This window comes from Cavia porcellus, unplaced genomic scaffold (genome assembly GCF_034190915.1).
Source record: "Cavia porcellus strain 051 isolate PalLab524CR breed Dunkin Hartley unplaced genomic scaffold, mCavPor4.1 scaffold_29, whole genome shotgun sequence".
Classification (NCBI taxonomy): Eukaryota; Metazoa; Chordata; class Mammalia; order Rodentia; family Caviidae; genus Cavia; species Cavia porcellus.
Window position 1 is genome coordinate 11,127,927 of NW_026947512.1, and position 25,249 is coordinate 11,153,175.

The 25,249-nt window shown below is 36.3% G+C and overlaps 1 protein-coding gene across 6 annotated transcripts in view; it reads right to left on the reverse strand.

Moving 5' to 3' along the window:
* Rabgap1l (RAB GTPase activating protein 1 like) overlaps positions 1-25,249 on the reverse strand; it is a 718,519-nt gene that overhangs the window by 203,170 nt on the left and 490,100 nt on the right. For all 6 annotated transcript variants that reach the window (XM_063240009.1, XM_063240010.1, XM_063240011.1 and 3 more), the window contains one exon: positions 4,401-4,442. In XM_063240009.1, the coding sequence (XP_063096079.1) occupies positions 4,401-4,442 (42 nt within the window). The remainder of the gene's footprint in view (positions 1-4,400; positions 4,443-25,249) is intronic.

Genomic DNA, 25,249 nt, shown 5'->3' on the forward strand with positions numbered 1-25,249 from the left:
AAAAAAGAATATTGTTTTGCAAAATTTCTGGAAAAAAATAAACATATATCCATCTTTTACAGTATTCTGGATTTCACATCTATCTCTTTATCTCTTCTGTAACTCAAATAAAAATATATACATATCCTTGTATACAGATATATAATGCCTGCTTATATGTTCACAGACTAAGACATGGAAGGAACTTTCTGTTTTTGTTTTTTGCAGTATTAGGAATGGAACTCAAGGACTTACATATGTTAGGCCATTCTCATGACACTGAGATATATCAGCAATCCTTTCTAACTTTTGTTTTGAGACAGTATTGGTAAGTTGCTCAGGAAGGCCTCAAACTTTTGATTCTCTTGCCTCAGCCTCCATAGTACCTAGAATTATAGGTATGCACCAAGACAACATTTTTGAAATATTTGAAAAATATTTGAAAATATTTTTATGCCAAATTTTTATTATGGTTATCTTTGGTGATGAGATTAGTAGTGGGCTTTATTAATCTCTGTAATCTTTTCATATACACACAAGACAAAACAAGCATCTAATACCTTAAGAAAGGAGGTAGAAAAGCATTCTGTTATTTGCTTTTAAGCGCAGTCAGAAAGCAAAGAACACAAGAGAAATTTCTCTGCCCAACATGAAATGGCTAAGATCAGTTTTGATTGATCATTTTTAATCTGCTGAATATAGTGCACAATGACTCCTAAATGCTTGATATAATAAATGGATTAGATTTGGGGAGGATACACATACCATAGCTTTGGAATATCAAATAATTTGATGATGCTACCTACTATGGTGAATCATTTAGCTTAAAAGCACTGTAACTGCCTTATAAGCAACAGAGACATTCATCCCATCCCTGTGCTATTTTAAAATTATAAATCCAGACAAAAGACTTCAGCAATCTTGGGCCTTCATCTCCTTAGTATCAATAGGGTACAGGCCCATGCTAGCACTCAGTGGAGCAAACACTCAAGAAAGATTAGTTCTCTGAGCTCTCTCATCCTAAGAAATACTTCTAATTCAGAGAAACCTAAAAATTTCTACTCAGTAAAAAATTATTAAGGCTAGGTTCAGAAGTACTTTAAGCTTTGTGCCCAAAGGGTTTTGTTTTGGTTTTTAATCCATATCCATTGTTTTATCTGCCATAGTAGGTCAGAAACAGGAAGCCAGCCATAGGCATTTATGTTTAGATATTCTTTTTGCCAAGTAGAGCAATCAGATCAATGAGCAGAAACTTGAATTGAGCTCTTTCTACATTATCTGTGCATGGAGTTTCAGGATTCACACAAGATAAGTATACCAATACAGGCTACTAGAGATAAGAAAGCTCCCTTTTACCTTCTCTAACCAGCCAAAGTCTCCAAGATAAATGTTCGTACAGTGTGGATATAATGTTAGAGAAGACACAGACAAACTGTCTGCCCAGAGGCCAAATAATGTTCCCTGCCCAGGCCACTTGTGGCTTAACATGGCCCAAAACCAATGGTTATAACACAAGCAAATCAACATGTCAGTCAAGAACACAATTAACCAGCATCTACACCTGTATGCAGATTACCCAAAACATGAGGCAAGGGTTTTTGGAATTGATGCAATATGTGAGAGCTAAAATTAGAAATGATAAAAAATATCAAAAGTTTTTGGGTTTCCTTATACTTAGTTTTTTGTAACCTGAATTATATAACATATTCATTGCTTAGACATTCTAAAAATCTTAGCCCTATTAAAAGGGCATATTTAAAAATTTTTTTTTCTTTTTCCTTGAAGGGGGCTTATTTTTTGTTGTTTTGTTTTGTTTTGTTTGCAGTACTGGAGATTAAACTTAAAAGACTGAGCTACACATCCCAGTCTGTTAGTTTTTTTTTGAGAAAGGGTCTCAGTTGTTCAAGGCTGGCCTCGAACTTGCAATCACCCAGCCTCACCCTCCAGAAATAGCTAAGATTATGGGTGTATGGCACTGTGCCTGGCTAGTTTTTGGTTTTGATTAGTTTCAATGACAGAAAAATTAAGGTCAAAATCCATGATTTCATTAAAAGATGTATTTTATTAAAATATCTTAAATATTTGCATGACTCAACTGTGGCATAGAAATTATCCATAGTTAATCACAAAGTGATTTACTAAATAACAAGCATTTTATTAACTTCACAGAAAGCAAATATTTAACAGTGATGAGCGGTGGTTATCCATGTCTTAAGTTTCAGAGGGCCCAAAGTATTTCACGCTTTTGGTGAGGGTCAAAGTGTGTTAAATATCAAGGCTCTCTGAAGGGAGCCTAGTAAGAGCCCCTACCAAGATAACTGAAGGACTGGGCAAAATGAAGAGGAACCTGAAAACACACTGAGGCACTTATGAAAGACATCGCTAATCATAATAATGACAGCCAACATTTATTAGGCAATAAAATGCTCTAAATGCCATATGAAAAAATTTTACGTATAACCTTAATTATAATACATTAATTTTGTATTATTATTTCAAAACTCCAGCTCTGAGCACTTATGACAATTTGCCCAAAGTCACATAGTAGGAACTTAAGTTAGAAACAAACCTCGTCCTTGTACATAAATCAACTTAAAAATTAAGACATAAAACTCTGAAATTTTTAAAAGAAAATATAGGAGAAATTCTTCAAGATACTGGTACAGGCAATAATTTCCTGAGTAAGATTCAATACCCCAGGAAACAAAAGCAAGAATCAAGAAAAAGAATAATGTCAAATTAAAAAGCTTCTGCACAGCAAAAGAAACAATCAACAAAGTGAAAAGACAACCTAAGGCACAGGAGAAAATCTTGCCAACTATTCCTCCGGCAGAAGATTAATATTTAGATTATATAAAGAACTTAACATCAAAAGATCAAATAATTTCATTGACAATGAGCAAATGATCTAAACAGACACTTTTCCAAAGTAGTATAAATAGCCAGTAAGTAAGCAGACAAAATGTTCAGTATCTTTAGCTATCAGGCAAAATGAAATAAAAACTACACTGAGATTCCTTTTCACTCCTGTCAGAATGGTTATTATTCGGAAAAATAAAGTGCTGTTGATGACTGGGGAAAAAAATAATCCTTCTGGACTGCTAGTAAGCACCGAAATCAGGATAACCACTATGGAAAACAGCACAGAGGTTCCTCAGAAAACTACAAATAACACTACCACAAAATCCAATCGTACTGTTCCTGGGTATTTAACCAAAGGATAAAGCAAGCATACAGAAAAATACTCATATGTCCATATTTACTGCAGCACAACTCAAAATAGCCAACATACAAAATCAGACCAGTCCCCATCAATAGACAAATGGATAAGGAATATACATTCTTCACAATAACACGATGGAGTGTTATACAGTCATAAAGAAAAATGAAATTATATCATTTTCAGAAAAACTGATGAAATTAGAGATCATTGTGTTAAGAGAAGTAAGTCCGACACACAAACACTGTGTAAGTACCACACAGTGTCTCCTGTGTGTGGAAACAAACACAAAGAAGACTTATGAACAGGGCTCAGCAGTACAGTGCTTGCTTAGCAAGCATGAGTCCAGTAACAAAACAAAACAAAAAAGACTTGAAAGAAGAAGGGGAACAGTTAGGGAAGATGATCCAGGAGAAGGAGGAGAGAAGGGAAGGTAAAAGAGTTACAAAGGAAGATAGTGCACGTATCATGCCTGAAACATGATGCATGACCAAAGTGAAAGCCATTAATTTGTACAATTAATATATAATAAAAATTAAAACCAAATCTGTCTGAGCCCACTGTCTGAGATATTAACCATTTTATACCAGGGAAGAGTAAGCTTTGTCTTTTTATAAACCAGGCAATTATCACCCTCCAGTAGCAGAATGACTTCTTTGACTGGGTTATTTTCACCAACCAAGGCAAATGCCATATTGTTACCACACTGTTAAAACTACAGTGATATGTTTATATACAATCTCACAAGGTAATTACAATTAAATTCTAAAGTGTTTTATAAATTTCCAGCTGTCAGAAGAACTGCAAATTGAAATGTGCCAGTTTCTTTTTCAGTTAGTGTATTGTAGAACCTTTTAAATAATTTAATTATATACTTAGGTGCCTCCAGGAATGCTATGATGGTAAGTAGTATTTTAAGAAAAAAAAAACGGCTTCATTTTGACAGAAAATAGGTTTTAAGTTTTTCTCTTACCCAACTCACATGAATGAAAGCTATGTTACTTATAGAAATGCTGTAGTAGCAAGATTAAATGGGTTATAAGAAAAACAAATTCCAAATAAACACAGTAAGAAAGAATGAGAGGGAGTAGAAAAGATCAGAATTTCTTAGAAATGAGACAAAGGCTTTAAGGTGAATTATTTTAGCTCTAAGGGCAAAGAGCTAACACAGTTTAACAATTTAAGATAAAACCAGACTTACCTTTAGGAGAGCCAAAGCTACATGAAAGATTATGTTCAATCCCTAAAATAGGAAAAAAAAAAAGAGTAAAAATCAATACTTTCACATCTATCACTTTTGTTATTTTCCTAAGACTTTCATAAATCTTTAATAAAATTCCTAATTGCTTTCATCTTCACATTAACACTAATTAAATCATGAGATTTTTTAAAAAAGTATGTTAGGGTGCTTATTAAGGTTTAGGCATATTTTGTCAATAGTCATAAAGAGGTATTGATATTTTCAATGAATTAGTTTTCTTCTATACATTTCTGGGTTATTTTCTTCTGTCCAAAGTTTGTGAAAGTTGTTTCTTGCTCAAGATAGCAAAGTGATACGAAGTTTGAAATTATTAATTGAAATTCCTGATCCTGGACATTCAGGAGCAAATGAAATGAAACAAGGCTATGTTCCTAATAAGCAGATTAATTGTACAGGAGGAGTTTTAAGTATCACATAGGAATTCCAATACTGTTCTTAGAGTTTTGTTGCTTTAGTGCTGGCTTTCAAGTATATTTCTTCAATCGTAGGTGGTAATTAGAGGCTAACTGTCAGACTTCTTTTTGCTTTTCTTCCCTGGAAACCAGAGCATTGTATCATTCATTAGCAGTAAACAACCTGAACAGCTTTTAGAGAAACCATACTGGAGATGAGATCTGAACTTCTGGCTCAGCCCAGTGACTCTGAAGAAAGATTGAGCTATTAAACCAAGAGACAGGGAATCTTACGTGTTTTAAGATAAAAGAATCAGCAATAAGGTTGCTATGGAATGTACTGTAGTTTCCTTACCATGAAAGTCAGCATATATGAGAAGATTTTTCAAGTAGGACTCGACATCTCCCGTAAGTCTAGGATCTACTCAGTGTTTCCCCCTTCATCTTGATCACAAATATAATCTGTTTACCTTTTGGATATAATATCAGAGGTATTGGGCAAAGAATTTCTAATAAACCATGCGCTGTCTGTCTCCAAACCAGAAGGGAAGATTAGGATTAGATACATAACAGTATATTCCTGTTATGAATTGCTAAAGTACTTTCACATTCATCCACCAAAAATATGATACAAAGGCAGAAAGAATAAATAATAAACACAAAGTATTTGTTTATGTAAAATATAAAATATAATTAAGCAAGTATTTGGCTTTGAGTTATTCGGCTAATTTTTTTACGAAACCAAAGACAGCAGAAAACAAAGTGTTATTAGGACAGGAGATAAAAACAAACTGCCATATTATTATACTAATGATGATTTTAGACTAGTCATGATCATAATATTTACCAGTTAGAAAAAATAAAGACTATTCTGGACCATTATACAGTTAAGCAAAAATTGTTTACAATTGGGTTATAGTTAAGCAAATCTAAATTTAGATTTTCTGCAGCTGGTATCCACCTGCCAAAAGTCACCACTGAACTTTATGTTACAGAAGACTGGCCTAGTGACTAAGTGACTGTGGCAGTTTGGAACTTACAGATCCCAAAGGTCCACGCGAGGAAGCCTGGTCCCCAAGGTGGCAGCCCTGGAAGTTGATAGAGCCTTCAGGAGATGGGGCGTGGTGGGAGGTCTTTAGACAACCAGGAAAGGGCCTTTGAAGGGAGCTGTGCCGCCCTGATCTGTGCTGCCTTTCTCTCTTTCACGTCCTAGTCATGAACCCTCTATCATGATGTGCTGCCTTGCCCAGAGCAACAGGGCCAGTGATGGTAAAACCTCCAAACCTGTGATCCACAGCAAACCTTTTTCTTTACATTTTGATTATCTCCAGTATTTGTCAAAGTAATAGAATGTTAACACAACAAATAAATTAATCAATCCCTTTTTGGGGTACTATTTAATGTGTTCTCTAGTTCCTAAAGTATTAAACTGATTCCTTCCATTTAAATAAGAGCAAATTTTAAAAGTGAAGTACAAAGACAGCAAACAGACAATCTTTACCAAACTTGATTTTCTTATTTGTCTCCATGTTGAAAATACAAAAAGTAGCTGACTGCTTTTTGACAGGATATGAGGCAATAAAAACCCTGCTTTCTGTAGAAAGAAAGGGTCACCACCTTCCTCCAAAACAACAGATTGAGATCAGCCGTGTGTGCATGAAGAAGTGGTTCCTTAACTTGTTTGGATACTGCTGTTTCAAAGTTCAGTCTAGCAATATCTTTGCCTTACGAAACATTTATAAGTAATTGCCCCAAATTGAATAATTGCTCCAATGTGCAGATCACAGTGTTCCCAAGTAGGCCAACAACTGAGCACCCACAATCCTGTATAAAATGAAGGCTGACAGTAGAACACGCTCTGAAACAAAGACACTGAACATTTTGGCTTTGATGAGCAGGCATTTGTGGGTTCAGAGGGAGCTGACAGATTGTGTAAGAAGCTGTCAAAAAACTGCTGACAGCCCTGAGAACAAATGCTGAAAGGTAGTACCAAAAAGTGCCAAACATACATCAGCACCTGGGACCTTGGGGATTAAAATAAAATAGAAAGAAATAGTATGTGGAAATGGAAATCCTAGCGACAAGGCAGTAAGAAATGACAGAACCTATAGCGGCCAAGACAAATGGAGCTGGCTCACAGACAAAGCCAGAGGAAATGGTGCTGCCCTTCCCGACCTATCCCAAATGGGACATACCAGCCTAGGAAAGGTAATGATTAAATGGGGCAGCATATAAAAAGCACAGCAAAGGAACTGTGCGTTTGGTAAGTGATTTGGCAAATGCTAGCAATTACTATTAGGTTCATATATTTATTGCCTACTGTATCGAATCAAACCTATGAACAACTCTGTGGCTTTTTGTTATTGTCACCATTTTAGAGATGAGAAAACTGAGGATCAGACATCATACTTTTACAAATGATTAAGCCAGGATTAGAGTTTAGGTGTATCAGACTAAAACAAATCCCTGCCCTTTTCACTAATTTCATCTCAATTGTTTATCCAATAAAATTTATGTTAGATATCTGTGATGGATTTTAAAACGTTCAAAATTCTTTAGTAATTCTCCTAATGAGAGTCAAGGTCTCTATCCTATCCACTGGATGTGGATACCTATGTACCACTCTGACAGCCGGGAGACAGCAGAAGTGATGTCATGGCAGCTTGGAGCACTCCCTTTTGGAAGATGGTTACTATGTAAGAAATACTTAGTCTCCTGGCTGTAAGGGCCAAGAGCCACGAGTGACTGGTGCAGAAGGAAGACCCTGGCCACCAAGGTGCTGGATATGTGAGTGGACTCATCCTGAAAGCCAATCAGATGGGATAGCTGATGCTTTGTGGGTCAAAAATGAACCATATAGCAGAATACTTCCCAAATAACCCAACTCATCAGGTCATGAAGAAATGCATGGAAATTATTAATTTTTAAAAATTTATTTTGAAAATAACTTTAGGTTTAGAAAAATAAAAAAAGAAATATCAAGAGTATCTGCATACCTTTCAACTTTCACTCAATTTCACCAAGTGTCAATATTATGTATAACAGTACAATGATCAAGGCTAAGAAAATCAGCATTAAAATGTTGTTAAATGCCTCACTAATGTCTTTTCTCTGATCCAAGATGAAGCTGGATCATACTTGGAATTCAGCTGTTGTATCTCTTTCATCTTCTTCCATTGAGAGGGTTTTCAGTCTTCCAGTGGCCTGATACTTCAATAGTGCAGGCCAGCTACTTTGTAGGATGTACCTCAATTTGATCTGTCTGATATCTTCTTATAGTTAAGTCCAAATTATGTATTTTAGCACAAATATCACAAAAGTAACACTGTGCTTTTCTCAGTGCATGCCATCAGGAGGCTACAGAACATCAGGCCTCACTTAAAAAACTGGTTTTTAAAGCCAGTCTTGATGTATTTTGCTATTCACAAGAACCGAACTCTGTTGGCTTTTCTTTAATAAGCTTCTCACTTCTATGGTCTAAAAGTAATGCAGTTTGTTGTTTTTTTTTTTAAGAAGGTGACATAATTATCCTATGAAGAAAAAAAAGCACATTTTGGTTGCTCTTACATATAGGTTACATACAGAGAGAATATTTTATGTCAGCCTTGAAGAAGGTTATATATTTATTTTACTTTATTCTGTTTCTCATATTTTAAGCCCCTTAAAAACTCAATCTTTTAGGATGTCTAAACAGTGGAATAACCTATACAAGGGTATTTGGGATGTGAGACATGTTTCTGCATGTCCACTAGAGGTCAGGAGTGTAGCACTGAAATCTCAAGCAAGAGCCTTTTGGCTCTGGCCAGGACAGAGCATAGTCCTGTATTTAACAGTAGGAATAACCCTGGAAATGATAAACTAGTCTTATAAAATACACAAAAATTGGGCGAGTCCTACCCTTTCTCTCGTTTCATCACATAGTTTCCATTTTTACTTTATCTACTTTATTAAACATTTTTCATAAATAATTAGTGAACTGAAAAGTTCCGGAATGGAGAGGATGAGCCATAAGCAGGAAGTCATTCCTCTCTCCTCCCCGGGCCTGCCTCCCGTCAGCCCACCTCCCTTAGTGACCTCCCGTGAGGGGCAGGGAAAAAGTGGCTTCTTCTCAGGGAATTCTCCCAGACCCCAACCTGAGCCTTGGGTCGTATTAGACGATGCTCCTCTATTCAGAATAGCCTTCTCCCTCAGCTACTGCCCTCCTGCTCTGGGTCTGCACTTACATGCACAGGGCTCTGGAGCTTTCTGTGGCTTTCTCTGGCTAAGCTAAGTACTCCTTATTGGTGGTCTATAAAATCCTCCTCCCCATCACAGCCCCCACTCTGCAGCTGTGGAACTACTTATTGGCAGCCTCAGTTCCCTGGAAGGTGTATGAGGTCAGAAACCCTGGGTGTGGTAGCTGCTCAGTGATAATCAAATGACTTTATGTAATGAACAGTTGTAGGAACAAAGAAAAAGATTGTTGATGAAAATTAAAAATCAGTACTGCTTGAAGTAATTTCTTTCTAAAATCTGTTATTAACTGCAAAGTTTTTTCTTTCTTCTTGGTTTCCACATTATTTGATAACCATATTATTAAATTCTCTCAATATGACAGTGAGCTCATATTCAGACAAATTCTCTTTTATCTTCTTCTGCCCTAGATAGGAAAGGTTCACATCCCTTTCCAAATCTGAAAAGTAGGGTGTACTGCACCAAGCTAATTTGCTCTGGAAAACAAAACCAATTACACATTAATCACAGTCTTCAGAGATGAGCACAGTCTATTTTAAGCGCTCTCACTGCAGAATCAGGCAAAGCAAAATGCTCAAGAACTTGCGGTCAAATATATGGCTGAGAGGTTTTCGAACCTTGAAGGTTATATAATTTTGTTTGGGAACCGGCAATGAGCCCGGCAGAAGGCTGTCCCTCCACTGACACAGCGGTAACGCTGCGCATTCCTAGTCTCACTCCTCCAAGGTGAGGTCCTGAGCTCTGGGTCGCGCTAGGGAGCCAGTCATCAGTACACTTATCTTTACAGACCCTTTCTCTTCTGTCCTCATCCAGTCTACCGGCGTTAGCGCAGCTTAACCACCAGGGACAGCAGAGACAGAAGTGATTCTGGAGAAAAATACTGGGAACGACTATGTGAGAAAGTCAAATCATATAAACAGTTCCACTCTGCCTACCATGTTCCCGTGAGGGTAAAAGAAAGATGTTATTAATTACATGAGCTCACAGTTTTGTTTTTAATCACCAGCTTGGAACAGCTCAACCCTTCCCTCCACCTTCTGTCCATTCCCAGACGCTCAAAGGCACTTGCTACCTGGTCCACGTAAAAATTCAGTGCAAACTTTAAGAATCATGTTATACTTTGGGACCAGTAGAAGAGTCTAAGTTGTTTTTCTGCCTCGGAGATCTGGCCTCTCTGAAAGAGTCAGGGCCAAGTTAAACATACCACTTCACAGCAGCCACTACATGTAAGTCTCAACTGCTGTGCTCCGGGTAGCACTGTATACCAGGGAGCCCTCAAGTACTGTTTCATTGAGCTGCGACAGTATCGGTCCAGTATAGAAGCCATTATTTATACCACCGTTTTACAAATGAAATTCAAGCACTAGGTGGTTTACCTGAGTTCCCAGAATTAGCACTCTCTTTCCATTAAACTATCGGTTCACAATTACCGCTACTTATTAGAATCACCTGGGAGCTTTATTATAACCCACTGCCACAGGAGCTCCACCTCAGAATAAATGAAAAATTTCTCAGGGGTAGAGTGGAACCACTTGTATTTTTAAGAACTTCCCAGGTGTTTTGATCATAAACCCAGAGTGAGAACTGAACATTAGGAATTTTCATGCCAACTGTACATTAAATCCAAAAGCTTTAACAACACCTTAAAGACAACTAATTTAACTGATGAGAGAAGAGCCCAGCCTTTTCAGATGATTTGAAGATAAAGCCAAGTGTGAAGGTCACTGCATAATACCTTCAACAACCACATCTTAACCTTTTTGAAGTCTCCTTGTAATCACTGCTTTGTATTTAAAATGTTTCCCAATGCCACCCATGCAAAGTTCTTAAGGTCAAACATCAAAATTGTGACTAAAGTAAAGCGTATGGCATTATTACTAAATAATTACAAAATGCAATTATTGTATTATAGACTAGCTAAAAATAACAGAACTCTGTTGTTCTAAAAGCCAGGCCTGGTGGCATATACCAGTAACCCCAGCACTTGTGAGGCTGAGGCAGGAGGATCACTATGAGTTCAAGGCTAGCCTGGGCTACATACATAGTGAGTTTAAGACCAGCCTGAAATATAATAGTGAGACCATGTCTCAAAAAAAAAAAAAAAAATATATATATATATATATATATAAATAAAGTCTAATATTAAGCAGTCTGGAAGTTCTCTGTAGAATTTTAGTAACATACCAAACTTTTAGAACACACAGCTCCATTTCTCCCCTCAAGTGTCTCAACCTCTCTGTACACAAGATTACTAAGCAATAAAATAAGGAAAAGTGGTTAAGAATATCAGGGTGAGGGCCAGAGATTTAGCTCAGCGGCGTGAGTGCTTCCCTGGCAAGTGTTAGGTAGTGAGATCGATCCCTGACATAAAAAAAAAAAAAAAAAAAAAGAATACCAGGGTGATTTGTTAATAGTTCAGATTCCTGGATCTCACCCTGGAATACCCTGATTAAGTCCAAGATGTGCATGGACTTCTATTATGTGTTTTAGGGCCTCCTATTCCACTCTGCAGATTCTAATAATAAAGCAAGTTTAGGAACCTTCAGTTGCATGTTTTAAGAGTTAGAAATCAAAGGAGAAAAAGTTAGAATGTTAGCACAGGTCAAACTGAGGGAGGCTTTATGCAAATAAGTTCACTCCAGGTGACTACTAGGTGGGCTGTCATTCTTCCTGCACCCATACAGCTCATTTTACTGAAATTGCACAGGGTGAAAGTCATCAGTGAACCCTTTCTGATTATGTGCTGAGTTTCCTTCTATTTCTCTGAGACCCTGTTTCCTTCCCAAGCATGGCCAACTGAGTGAAGCTGAGCTCAGCTGGGAAGCTTTCAATTCCAGCGAGAACAACCCAGCCTCTAAGTTTCTCAGTGACTTGAAATGAGTTATAAAAGATCAAGGCACTTCTTCCTAAAACTAAATGAACTTTCTTCCCATTTTTAAAAAAACAATTCCAAACAGGCATGTATGTGATCCAAGGCAACCTGAAGGAAAAACACAAGAATTTCAAGTGTTTAACATCAGAACATATTAATTAATTTATTAAATCTATTGAGTAAAGATCACACTCTGATGTGCCTGCAGCTCAGGTTGATCCCTGGTATAAAGAGAGGCCTCAGTGAGTGTCTTCATTTGAAAAGTAAGTAAGGAGTTATATAATCCAGTATTCAAAGAGTGAAACATGAAGAGAGGTTAGATTATAGCTTACCTCTGACTTGGTGTCTTACTCATAAGTGCATTTGGCTTTTTCCTAAGACCAAGAGTCTATTTCTAATGATTCTGGATTCTTACTTTGTCTATTTGCCATCCTCAGAAGCCACTTAATTCTCCAGGCCTGTTTAGGTCTGAACTGTTGCCAGTCCCTTTTAGAAATGAGGTCATGCCTTTAAATATTACCCCTTTACCTGGGCCTCTGGAAATGTTACTGGGGTCTACCTTTCACTCTGAACACCACCATCTCTTGTATTCCCTAGAGTCATGCCTGCTCCTCAGTTGGCTCCCAGGGTGACCCCATCAAGTCCCACGGCTTTAAATATACAGAAGTGGATGCTTCACATATTAACATCTTTAGTGTCAGTTTCCCATAAACTTGCAATCTTCCAAACTTTCCATCTCAGTTATTGGCAATGGATTCTTCTAGTTGTTCTGGCAAAAATCTCTGAAATCATCCTTTCTCTCACAACCCACAATCAATCCATCTGCAAATCTTGTTGGGTGTGTGTGCTTATGAAATATACCTTTCACCCCCAATCCAGCTATCTCTTATCCATGATGCTTCCACCTTCACCCACGCCTCCATCACCTCCTGACTTGGGTTGATGGAATAGTACTCCCCACATTTATTCTAAACACAGTGGCAAGAGTGACCTCTTCAAAACATGTATCAGCAGGGTGCACTGGCACATGCCTAGAGTCCAAGCTACTGGGGAGGCTGAGCCAGGAGGATCAGTTAAGCCCAGGAGTTCAGGACAAGCCTAGACAACACAGTGAGTCCTTGTCTCTTAAAGAAGATTGAGGGGACAGAAGGAGCAAGATACTAGGTCACTTTCTCTACTCAAACTTTTTTTTTCTCCTTATATTGTGAGTTTCTTTAAATCAGACACTTAGACTGATTTCACTGTTTGTTCTCCTAACACTTCTTGGCACACAGTAGTGTTAGGTAAACAGTTTTCAAAAGAAGGAATGAAAGTACAAGAGAGGGATGTACGTGGCATAGGTGGAGCCCAAAGGTGGAAAGTACACTCCTTGTAGGTAGGGAAATGCTTTGCTTGCAAAGCAACAGATACTTTCAAAGCAGTGGATGCTTGAGCAGGTTTTCAGGAGCAAACACAAAGTGACCACGTTAAAAAGTTTGGAGGTAAAAAGTGTGAAACAAGAGCACAGCAACTGCACAGGTGGGGGCGGAATGCGCGGGCTTGTGCACTCAGGAGGTGCACGCGGTCTAGAGGGCTGTGAGAAGGTGCGGTGCAGAAAGAACAGGCAGAGCCGCAGACTTGCTGGCTTCCCATGCTCCCTGTAACCCTCCAGGTCTCGGTTCCAGTTTTCATCAGCTCAAGAGACACCTGGGTGACATAACACAACTTTCACTTTCCTCGAAGGCTCATTTACTTCCTGCCTTATTCCTTTCTGCAGAGGCAGCAGAATGCAGGTGTGAGATGGACCCTGGAGCGAGCCCTCAAGGTCTGCATCAGCTTTGTGCCTCCTTCTAAATGTAGAGCTCAGAACAAGTTATTCAAACTGCACCTCAGTGCTTCATAAATAACACGAGACTCCCTGCATTCTGTCATGGTCACCCCTGCCAAAAACTGTATAAAAGGCCAGAGGCCTGAAACATCTATGCTATCTGCCTTACACAACAGTCCTTTCCTGCTAGCAGGAACTTTTCTCTTATTTTTTATAATCCCCCACCCCGCCGCCTGCCGCTTGCAGTTTGGTCAGCTTCAATCTTCCATGCCCTAAAATAAGGACCTGAGAGCAAGGGGAATCGGGTTACTGTGGAGATCAAACCAGGGCCTCACACATGTCAGGTGAGCACTGCGTCATGGGACTACATCTCAGCCCCATTTATGCAATTCTTATACAAGCAGAAGACACAGTGAGAGCACAGAATCAGGAAGTCAAACTGCGAGTTCCCTCAGTTGCCTCATAACCTCACTGAGTTGTGATGAGCATTAAATGGATTACTATACATAAAGCACCTTGTAAAGCTGGTATATTTTTACATTTAAGTCCCCAAACTTGAACTCAGTGCCCCCTTGAACTTAAGATTTTGATAAGCAATGTCAGGATTTGAAGAGCTTAAGGAATCTTCTACATATTTTGACAAAGGCAGATCTGAGTAACTGTTGTCTAACTCCTGGGGGAAAATCCTGTCTTTTCCAACTTGATCATATCAGAGACTCAGTCTAAAAAGGAAATGATTAAGCTATTAGGAAATTAGGAGAAATAAATAAGTAGGAGAAGTAAATAAATGACTTTAAAATCAACCTTAAAAATGGAAGTTTCATGGTGTCTGATTCTAGAAAATGATAGGAATTGACTAATTTAGCCTTTGGCATTTTTTCCTTAATTACTAGTTGGGGTTTAAAAATGATTCAGAGCTCACTGCACAGATGACACAGGAAGTGTGACAAAGATAAAAATCTAAAGGACCAGGAATTTAGCTCAGCAGCACAGCACCTGCCTGGTAAGCGCAAAATCATGAGTTCAATCCTCAATACAGAAAAAAAAAAGAAAGAAAGAATCTAAAAGTCCCTATAAGATTATGCAAAAAACACTCAACTAGGTTGGTAGGTTGTAACCATTTAGGCCTCTGGGTGCAAATTCCAACTACAGAAACCAGATACTGATGATGGTGATGGTGGTGGTGGTAGTGATGATGATGATAATAATAATAATAATGGAATTTTAAGGAGATTTTGAAGAAGGTAACTAGGAAGTCAATATCTCTCTTTTCCAATTTATTGGCTTCATTGTGGGTATCTGTCTCACATCTAATTTTGCTATAGTGTACATTTACTTCTTTTTGCCATAATGTAAATTTATTTTGTTCCACACTCAAAGAAAATGAACATAATTTTCATGTCACTGAGGATGCTTTTCAATGTGTCTTTTTCAAGATTGGTGTTAATTCTTATAATCTGTCTTTATATGTATCAAATTTCAAATTCTTTTTGCTGTTCATGTATGAATTCTCTTTAAGACCTATAAATCTCTTATCAACAAAAACCAATAATAAAGAAAAGTAGAAGAAAGAACAAGCCCAAATAGTATAGATTATTATTAAAGAATTACCTACTAAAAGTATTGACGTTAAGCACCAATACTCAAATGCCTATTCCTGATAAGATCCTGATACCAGGCATAGTTCTTATAAATTTAGAGCCATATTTATATATTTAAGTAAGGGGTGTTGGCCTAAATTACTTGTAAGGTATCCCCCATCAAGCAATTTATGATTATGATTTGGATATACTAAAAATATAGTTCGCTGATTGTTTTGTTTCAAAATAACCAATGACTCAATATATTTACAGAAATGTGGCAGTCTTTAAAATCTAGATCCCTGTTGTGCTAAGTTAGGTACCAACATTAAGTCTTGAGATAAGATCCATTCAGAGAATAGGCCTATAGAATCCAGCTTTTTCAAACTAGAGGAACTTCAAGGCTTTTTACACAGTTAAATCTTGGGTAAATCTTTTAATGAGAGTAAAGATGAACAGTCAGCAGTGAAATGGAAAATAAAATTCTCAACTTAGAATTCTAGGGTATAATGAAATTTATTTGTTGTATTGGTTGATTGGGGTTGACTGCTGTATTACCTACCTTAAAATACAGTTCAAAAAAGTATTCTCAGATGTTGTAAAAGCAGGAGAATTAAAGATTCTCAAATAAGACTGGATAAGTTTCATTTTAGACATTCTAAACATAAAAATACTCATTTTAGAAAGATATTGAAATATCTGAAGTCAAGATAACAGTGAAACCTGTTTATATAAATCTTGTTGGGCTTTATGTGACATTTTCATAGTCTCAAAGCAATACCTGCAAGGGCAGTGTGCTACATTAGATAAAAGCATGATATCCACTAACATCATCTCACAGGAAGTAGGAAGGAAGAGCAGGATTTGTCTGCCTAAAACTAAGGGTTCCTTCTCAGAGAACATTATGAATAGACATCAATACTGGTGAATTCACCAGTACACTGGAAATATGAGTATCAAGGTTTAAATCCAGTCAATGTGTGGGGGTGCGAACATCAAGAAATAACCTCTGTATATTCATCTTGGAAAAAAGAAAGAGGAGAAGAAGAATCAGGAAGGGAAGAGAAATGAGGGGAGGAGAGAAAGCAGGGAAAGGATGAAGAGGAGAAACAAGAAGAGGAAAAAGAAGAGTCATCTTGGTATAAACAGTGGTTCTAGAATTTAGAATAAGTTATTGGGGCATTCATTTGTCAATGCTATAAAATATTAACAACAAAATAAAGAGAAAACAACTGAGCAACAAACAATCCCTACAAATAGAAATAAAAGTTGTAGTGGAACTTTAATTATTTTCAGTTAAATATTCAGAGATTGTAATGTTAAAGGATATGGTGCTTGGGTAATAACTTTGTGTTGGATATAATTCTCTTAAACGACATCGTTTAACAATGTCATTGCTGATTAATATTGCTACAAAAAACAAAATGTTGTACTGAGTAACAAAATTAGTGCTAGTAGTAAAAAATAAGAAATTAGCCTGCAAATGAGCCTTTGGAGGGAGACGATGGATTCCTTTTTTCCTCTACAAAGAAGTACAGATATTTACAATTGGTAAATACAATTATCTCTGTGAACCAGAAAGCCAGGGTCCGGACTAGTGGTTTCCTGTTTGGTGTTTTCTAAAACCTTGCCAGAAAGTATACTCTGTGGAAGCAGTAACCAGCATCACCTAAGAGTAAGTGAGATAGGCAGACTCTCAAGTCCTTATCCCAGAATGAAAAGCCTCACATGAATTGGAATTTACATAGCATCAACAGCAACCAAATGTACAGTAAAATTTGAGGCCCACTTGTTAAAGCTTCTCATAGCTCAAAAGAACTTATCTTAAAACAACAAAAACTATTTCTTAACAATGATTCTCTGAAATAAGGCAAAGGAGAAATTCAATGAACCTAAAAATAAAATTTAGTGAAAGGGAAGGACTGTGCTAGTCATAGCAAGTATATCTCATTTAACCCTCACAACGAAGTCAGGAGGTAGGTATTATTTTCCTACAGAAATACTGCAAAGTGAGGTAATTTGTGTAAGACTGCACAGCCTACAAGCATCAGCTTATAGTACAGGTGCCAGTACAGTCTCAGAAACAAACAAACAAGCTAAGTGAGACCTAAGCCAAAGAAGTCAACAACTAAATGTTTACTGATTCCTTAATCTGAGCCAAGAACTGCTACTTTTAAAAAAAGTTAAGCTCAGCAAAGAAACAAAATTAAGACAGACTACAATGAGTACAAAATCTTCATGTAAGTACTAAAAATAATCAGAATTTTAAAATGATTTTACATAAAAAAAAACCCAGACAATTGAGCTTCAAACAGGCTACACTTTGGTTTTTTTGCATTTGACTTTTTTTTGTATTTTTATTGTAGACATATAGTTATTCCACTTAGTAGTTCAAAATACAACACACTTCCCAGAAACAGCAGATGGCACCATGGATCAGTGAAGGAATGACAGAAAGTTTAAAAAAAAAAAAAAAAAAAAAAAAGCTGTCAAAATTTATGTCATTTAGGAAAACGACTCAAATTTTTCTTACTAGATCTGTAATAGGGACAGATAAATTTAAAATACTTCATTTTAATAATTCATTAAAGATAAAGAAGTTATTTGTAATTCTTTCTTACTGATCAGAAATTATGTTAGGAGCTAAAAAAAGAGGCATCCTAATTTACAAAAAGTGTGCTGAAAATCAATTTATAAGTATAGCTTATTAACAGAGGTATTAGTCCAAAAAGTCTAACGAGAAAATTCCAGCCAGCTGGGGATTTAGCTCAGTGCTATAAGTGTCTGCCTGGCAAGCATGAGGTCATGAGTTTGATCCTGGTACCAAAAAAAAAAAAAAAAAAAAAAAAAAAAAAAAAAAAAAAAAAAAAGAAAAAAAGAAAATTCTAGCCAGCACAGATTTCTAGAATATAAATTTAAAGGAAAAATTCAATGTGTTAAATTATTAAATAAATGCATTAGCATACAAATTAAAGCTCATAAATTAATGACTATGTATGCCCTCAAAAGTGATGTAAATCAATAAAGATGGTATGGTCTAATGTAGTTCATAGGAAATTTTATTTTTTCCACTCTACGTTATTGCAGTCCTTTGATTCCAGACATTACCAAACACGGTTCTAAAACACAAGAGAAATTTAGAGGCACGCTAACTGCTAGAGTGTAAGTTAGCCTCGCCTTTCTTTGGCCCAGCAAGCAGTAACAGACAGGCATTACTTTAGAGGCTGTTTCATTCTTTGAAACATAAAGCAGCTCGTCTATCTTCTTTCAAAGGCACAAAACAAGATTCCTTAGATACAATTCCTATAAAAAGGAATAGAAGGGTAAATAAAAGGTTAAAATGAAAGTAAGAAGTAAGTGGTGGTAAATTGATGCTTCCAACTTATAAGTCTAAATTTCACCAAATCTCTTTCCCAAGCAGAATACTTCTTGGGAAGAAAAATGGAACTCATGTTTCAGAAGTAAATAATAAGCAAATCTCACCAAATTTTTTCCTCTTAATTTTCTTCTCTCTTAATGTTCAAAATATATAATACACTGCTTTAGGGAGTACATTTTCCACTGTCCCTAGCTGCATATTTGTTCTAGATAAAATAAAGCAGTAACATTTCTTTGTTAGCTTTCATCTTCAAATGTACAAATTCAGGCAGCTTTCAGTGTCAGCAGTAGTGGTTCCTACCGTCTCCCTAGGCTCACACTTACACCACAACCTGGAATTGCATGCTTAAAGATACCTAGTGGCTTCTCACTGAAAATAGGATGCAATCCATGGATAAGGACAGTGTCTACTTTATTAACCATGGTTTCTTTTAGGACTAACTCAATTGCAGCATATATCAACTGCTTGGTTATTTATTAAATAAACAGAATGAATGACTGAATAATTATAAGATTATCAATAAGATGGTATTTCTTTCAGCAAGTATATCTGGTCCCTTGGTTGTTAAATTGATGAGTTATTAGTTATTTTCTAGAGAAACAAAGCCTTACTTCCAAACATTTTAGAAGCATTTGTGGTTTCTTTTTTGGCTTTCCTGGCATCTTTCTAACTGTGGAAAGTACTAGTTTGACTCATAGTCAAGTCTGGAATTAGATAGGCATCCACTTTTTTCATGGTTGTCAAAGCCTTTGAAAATAATTTACTCATAAGTTCTTTTAGATTCCTATATGAACCTTTAATAATTTAGCCAATAAAAGTCTACTTAATCCTATGATATAAAGCAATACACAAATGTGTTCAATGAATTCCTTCCCCTACATATAAAACATAACAGAGAAATGGTTATAACAGAATATCTAATCGAATAATATTGTATGCATTGTCTAAAACATTCCCTCTCCGTGGTTCTTCAAAACTGTAGCCATTATTAGACAGTTTGTTGTTATATCACATATTTTTAAAAAATGTATATTTACAGAAAAAGATAAAAGGCTAAAGCATAGACTTACAAAGCAGCAATCCACAATTTCAGCATTTATTGTTAATGTTTCATTCATAAAGGATGACTTAGTCCATACAATCGAGACACCTTTTTAAAAACAATTTCACCATGCTATTACCACAATTTAATCTTTCAGTGACTTCTCATTTATAAAACTGTGTCCCAAATTGAAGTATGCCAAGGCACTGAGATGGTGAGACCTATGTATAAGGTGAAGTAAAGCCAGGGCAAACATGCTGTATCTCTTTGGACAGACAACTTATGCTTGGATATATACAGGAAAAAATACACTAAAACAACTCTAGCTCTATGATGAAGCAAAATGTAAATTTTACATGTAACTTTAGCAGATGTTGTAACATAGGAGCTTTGCTTTGGGAAAAAGACATGCAATAAACATGTCAAGATATTATGAAGAATTTCACTTATTTATTATCTAAATAGTGTCTACTATGGCCTAGAAACAGTGAGACTGAACACTAGGCATTCTCCCAGTTTGGATAGGTGTTACTTGTTCTTGTGATCTTCTCTCCAACATATCACTATTCTCAGTATACTATTAGATTGAACCATAGAAAACTGTCAATATTTAATAATTTTGGTCTCACAAAAATAGCAAATTCCTACAGTCTATGATATAGAGTTCATCTTATTTATGTCTTATTATCCAAATCTGCTCCTTCCAAAGATGTCCATTACTTCTGTCTCCATCGCCATGTACTGTGATTAACCAAAACAGAGCACATTAAGTACTGCATAAAGGTTCAGCATGGGACCATGTGTACACAGTGTCTGAGTATCTCAAGTTCCACCATGTGAAGAAGGACGACAGGTCATAGATGCCCCGGAGTTCACGCTGAGCAGTAGATAATTCCTGTTACATAACAGTCCTGACTGAGACTTCAGATGAAAGAGAAAAGTGAGAAGGGCTACCCACATTCAGGCTCTCAGATCCAAAATGAAGAAAGTATTTGTTCCAAAGCCCGTGACTGGACTTACATATAACAAAACCATTCTAATACACCATCCGTGTAAGTGTAGAATCTTTTAAGTGTCATTTTTTTTTTTTATGGCCAAAGAAGAAAACGGGCTTGATCAAAGTTAAAGTGCTATCAACCACAAAGAATTTATTGTCAAACTATACTTCACTCTCCTTTTTTAAAAAAGGTATGTATGAATAAAATTTTTAAAAATCTATGTTCACTTGGGAAGGAGAGCATTTTTAGATGTTTCAAAAGACTCTCTAAGCTTAATGTTCATACGTTACTATTAATAACCATGTATCATTTTCTAAAATAGTGAAAGTCAACACCTGAATAAGCCCACAAGAATCCTGTAATGAGAAAATGCAGAACCAGCTACGTTCTCTATTGGCAATCCTAAATAAAAGATTCCACCTTGTTCTTCTCCTAAATCTTCATGAAATTAAATATCTGCCAGTTTTTAATCACAATTTGTCCTGTTGCAGCACTGCTATGAAACAAATCTTCTCTGGAGACTATTGCTGAGGAAGTTGAGCTGTTAAAATTCACATCTGCTTTCTGTCAACTTGGCTTTGTTGATCAGCCTACGGTAACATCGGACCAAAAAAAGCCTCAGTAAAAAAAAGCACGCCAAGGTTTTTACCCCCAGAACCAACACTAAAAACACAGCAACCACAGAAACACTGCAAAATATTTCCTGTAAGCTTTTTGTTTCTCTGAATTAATTATCTTAGACCATTATCTTACTTCCTAGAATTTGCCAAACTAATGAATTCAAAGAAATGAAGAAAGTGCACACTTGCCTGCCTCTCCACTCTAGAAGTTTGCTGATACTGTTCAATGACCCCCATATTGGGAATAATTCGTCGCTGCCTTTTGTGTGCATTTGGAAAGTGATCAAGAAGCCCACCTCCTTTAGCAGGACGTGTTTTAATGTATACACGCATACCACAGTTAAGTCAGGTGCCCTTAAACTCTAGGGGGAAAAAGCTGATGATACCTGCTAAGCATGCAGATTTCTAGGGCCATATTCAAGAATTTCCTATTAGCAAATACTTTTTACTCCTCCCAACCTATTTTTTAAATTGAGATAAAATTTGGTCCTTACAATCATATTATTCTGTGGTTTTTCAGTAATATTCACAAGTTTGCACACCATCCTGGCTAATTCTAGAACATTTTTATGTCTTCCCCGCAAAGAAATGCTGGACCTGTTGTCCTTGCAAGTAGCCACTCCCACTTCCCCTCCCCCATACCTACCAACCACAGTTCTCCTCTCTGTCTCTATACATTTGCCTTTGCCTATTTTATAAAATGGAATCATATGACATAAAGCTTGTGTGGGCTTCATGAAGCATATTTTTATGTAGCTCAGTATTTTCAAAGTTCACAGTCATGTTATTGCCTGTATCACTACATTCCATTTTATGGCTACTTAGTTCATTACACGAATATATCACATTTTGTTTATTCAGTTATCAGTTAAAGAATACTTGGAAGATTTCCCTCTTTTAAACTATGATAAGTAACATGGGAATGAACATATGTATGTCATTTTTCATGTCGAACGTTAAGTTTTTAGTTCTCATGGATACATATATAAGAGCCAACTTGACAGATCACACAGTAGCTTTGTGTTTAACTTTTTCAGGAATTTCTAAACTGCTTTCCAAAAAAGCTGTACCATTTTTAACCCCCCACTAACAAATTATAAAGATTTTAATTTCTATGATTAATTAATTAATCTAATTTCTTCACATGCTCATCACTACTTTTTGTCTTTTTGATTACAGATATATACTTGAGTAAGCCTGAACAGATATTTCTTTGTGGTTTTGACTTACTTCCCTCTTGTGGCTAAAGCTATTAAACATCCTTTTATGTTTTTATTGCCCATATATATATTTCTTTTAAAATCCCTTGCCATTTTTAAATTGGACTATTTTTGTTTTTACTGAGTTAGTAGAGTTCTTTAAATATTCTAGATTCAAGGTCTTTATTAGATATGTAATATGAAAATACTTTCTTCACTTTGTGAAGTTTTCTCTTTCTTGATAGTATTCTAGGAAACACAATGGTTTTATTATTTATTCACTTACTTACTTACTTACTTATTTTTGGAGACAGGATCTCACTATGTAGTTCAGGCTGGCCTCAAACTCATTGTGATCCTCTGCCTCAGCCTCTTTTGGGCTGGGATTACAGGCACGCACCGCCTCACCTGGCTAATACCTTTTTAATCTAAAGTCCAATTTCTTTCTATTTTCTTTAATCTATAGATTAATACCTGCTCCATTAAACACACTGTTTGGATTACAGTAGTTTTTTGTAGTAAGTTTTGAGATCAGTTCAGGCCTGCGTTATTCTGATGAAAGCTGCTTATAAACTATGATTTGGAAAATACTGTCAATGCTTTCAAACATAATTATATTCTTTAATATGTTTTATTTTTATAATTAACATAAATATATCTTTTGCAATATGTCCTCTACTGTACATCTATTAATTTATCAAGACAACTTATCACTCCCACTACCAAATTTCCCTTCAAAAAGTATACTATTTTATCTTGTAATCTAAATCAGAGGACACAGAAGACAGTCTTTGGCTGAATTTGGACTGATGATACATTCTATCTGGCCAGATAATACTTTTACAAGTGTTCTAATGTTTAATTTCTTTATATTGCATATGATGTTCTAGTTTACTAGTTTCTACTACTCTGCAATGCTTTATACCTAGCCTGTTTCACTAATATTTGTGTATCCTCATGTAGGCAGGCTGATCTCAAACTCATGGTGATCCTCCTGTCAAATGCTGGGATTACTGGCATGTGTTGTCATATAAATAGGGCTTATATCAGTTTTTTTGTTTTTTAGTACTAAAGTTGTTTATGTATTTTACTTAAACATTTAGTTTTTTAGGAGAGGAATTTGTTCTCATTTTTAGAACATTTGTTTAAATTCTAACTTGTTTTTTAAATTTTATTTTAAAGAGAAAAAATAAAATTTCATAACAACAGGAGAGTAACAGTGACTAATATATTGTATATTGTTATCTTCAAAGTGTCAGAGTACAAGATATAGGTATGAAAACACTGTCCCAACAACACGAGCACACACTTTTCTTTTCAATGAAGAGAAATTAGTAGTGTAACTACCTTAACTATCTTGTATATATGTATTTTTTCCTAGTCCCTTCCTTCTTCTTTCCCCAATCCCACATTCTCTTTCATTTTGAGCAGTTTCCTCCCATTTCACAACATCTACTATACATTTTGAATCTTATTTGCTCTTTCAATGTCTCACACTAGGGAGATAATATGATGTTTACATATGTGAGTTTGATTTATTTCATTTACGAACATGGTCTTAAGTTGCATCCATTTACCTATAAGTCTCAAGTTTATCCTTCCTTATGGCTGAGTAGTACTCTATTGTAGAAAATGACCAGATCTTTTTATCCATTTCTTGATGGGTGGGCATTTGTGTTGCTTCCAGGAATAACCAAATTCAGTAATATCAAATGGTCTAAACATATTCACTGGAAGAAAGATAGCCTCTTTAATAAATAGTGCTGGAAAGACTGGCTTTCCACAAGCTGGGGCTTGTATGATTTTAAAAGATATTCTAAAGACTGTTATAAAGAAGGCCTCAAGAAACTGCCCTCAATGTGATAATGAGGGGGTCACCCCTTCAGTCTCCATCAGCCATGGCTGCAGTTTCAACATGACTTCCTCTCTTGTCCTTCCTTACTTCTTATGGGTTGTTCTGGGCCTCTCCCATCTCACACTCAGCCTGATATCGCCGGAGGAATGTTTTAATGTTACTAGAGCAGTTTATATAGATAATGATACCAAAAGTCCCAAGAATGGATGGACTTACAAAACACTGTGAAAAAATAGAAACAAAAACAAACAAACCAATGTGATAGCAGATAAGCCAAGACCAGACTTTCCTCCTCTATCACCTGACCTAGGATGACAGAAGAGGGTCTTTTTAACATAGTCCTAAATACAGAAATGAGGTAAAGATTTTTAGAACACAGTGTTCCAATAGTCATTATGATAGTGAGAAATGCTTATCTGTTTTACTTATCTTAGATCCTAATGGCCAGTGCAAAAAGTTTTCTTTTACCTTCTTCTGCATTCTGGTTGGATCTGAAACTTTCTCATGGGTAAAATTAGATGAAAATAAATAACTGAAACCCAAGCCATAAACCTGAGAAGAGGAAGAAACACGGCAAGGCAAAGGAATAAAAGCAGAGAGAAAGATAAAGACTTTGGCAGGATAAAGAGAGGAGAGGGCGTGCTTCATAAAAAGGTTCTATAAAATCCCTGAACAGACTTGGACACTACCCCGGAGAGAAGACGCAGGATGCAAAGCACACATAGGGACCCTGCCCTACCCTACCTGATTCCGCACTCAAGACAAGTTCGACAGGTAAGTGGCACCTGAGAAGAAATTTACTCTATCCATCC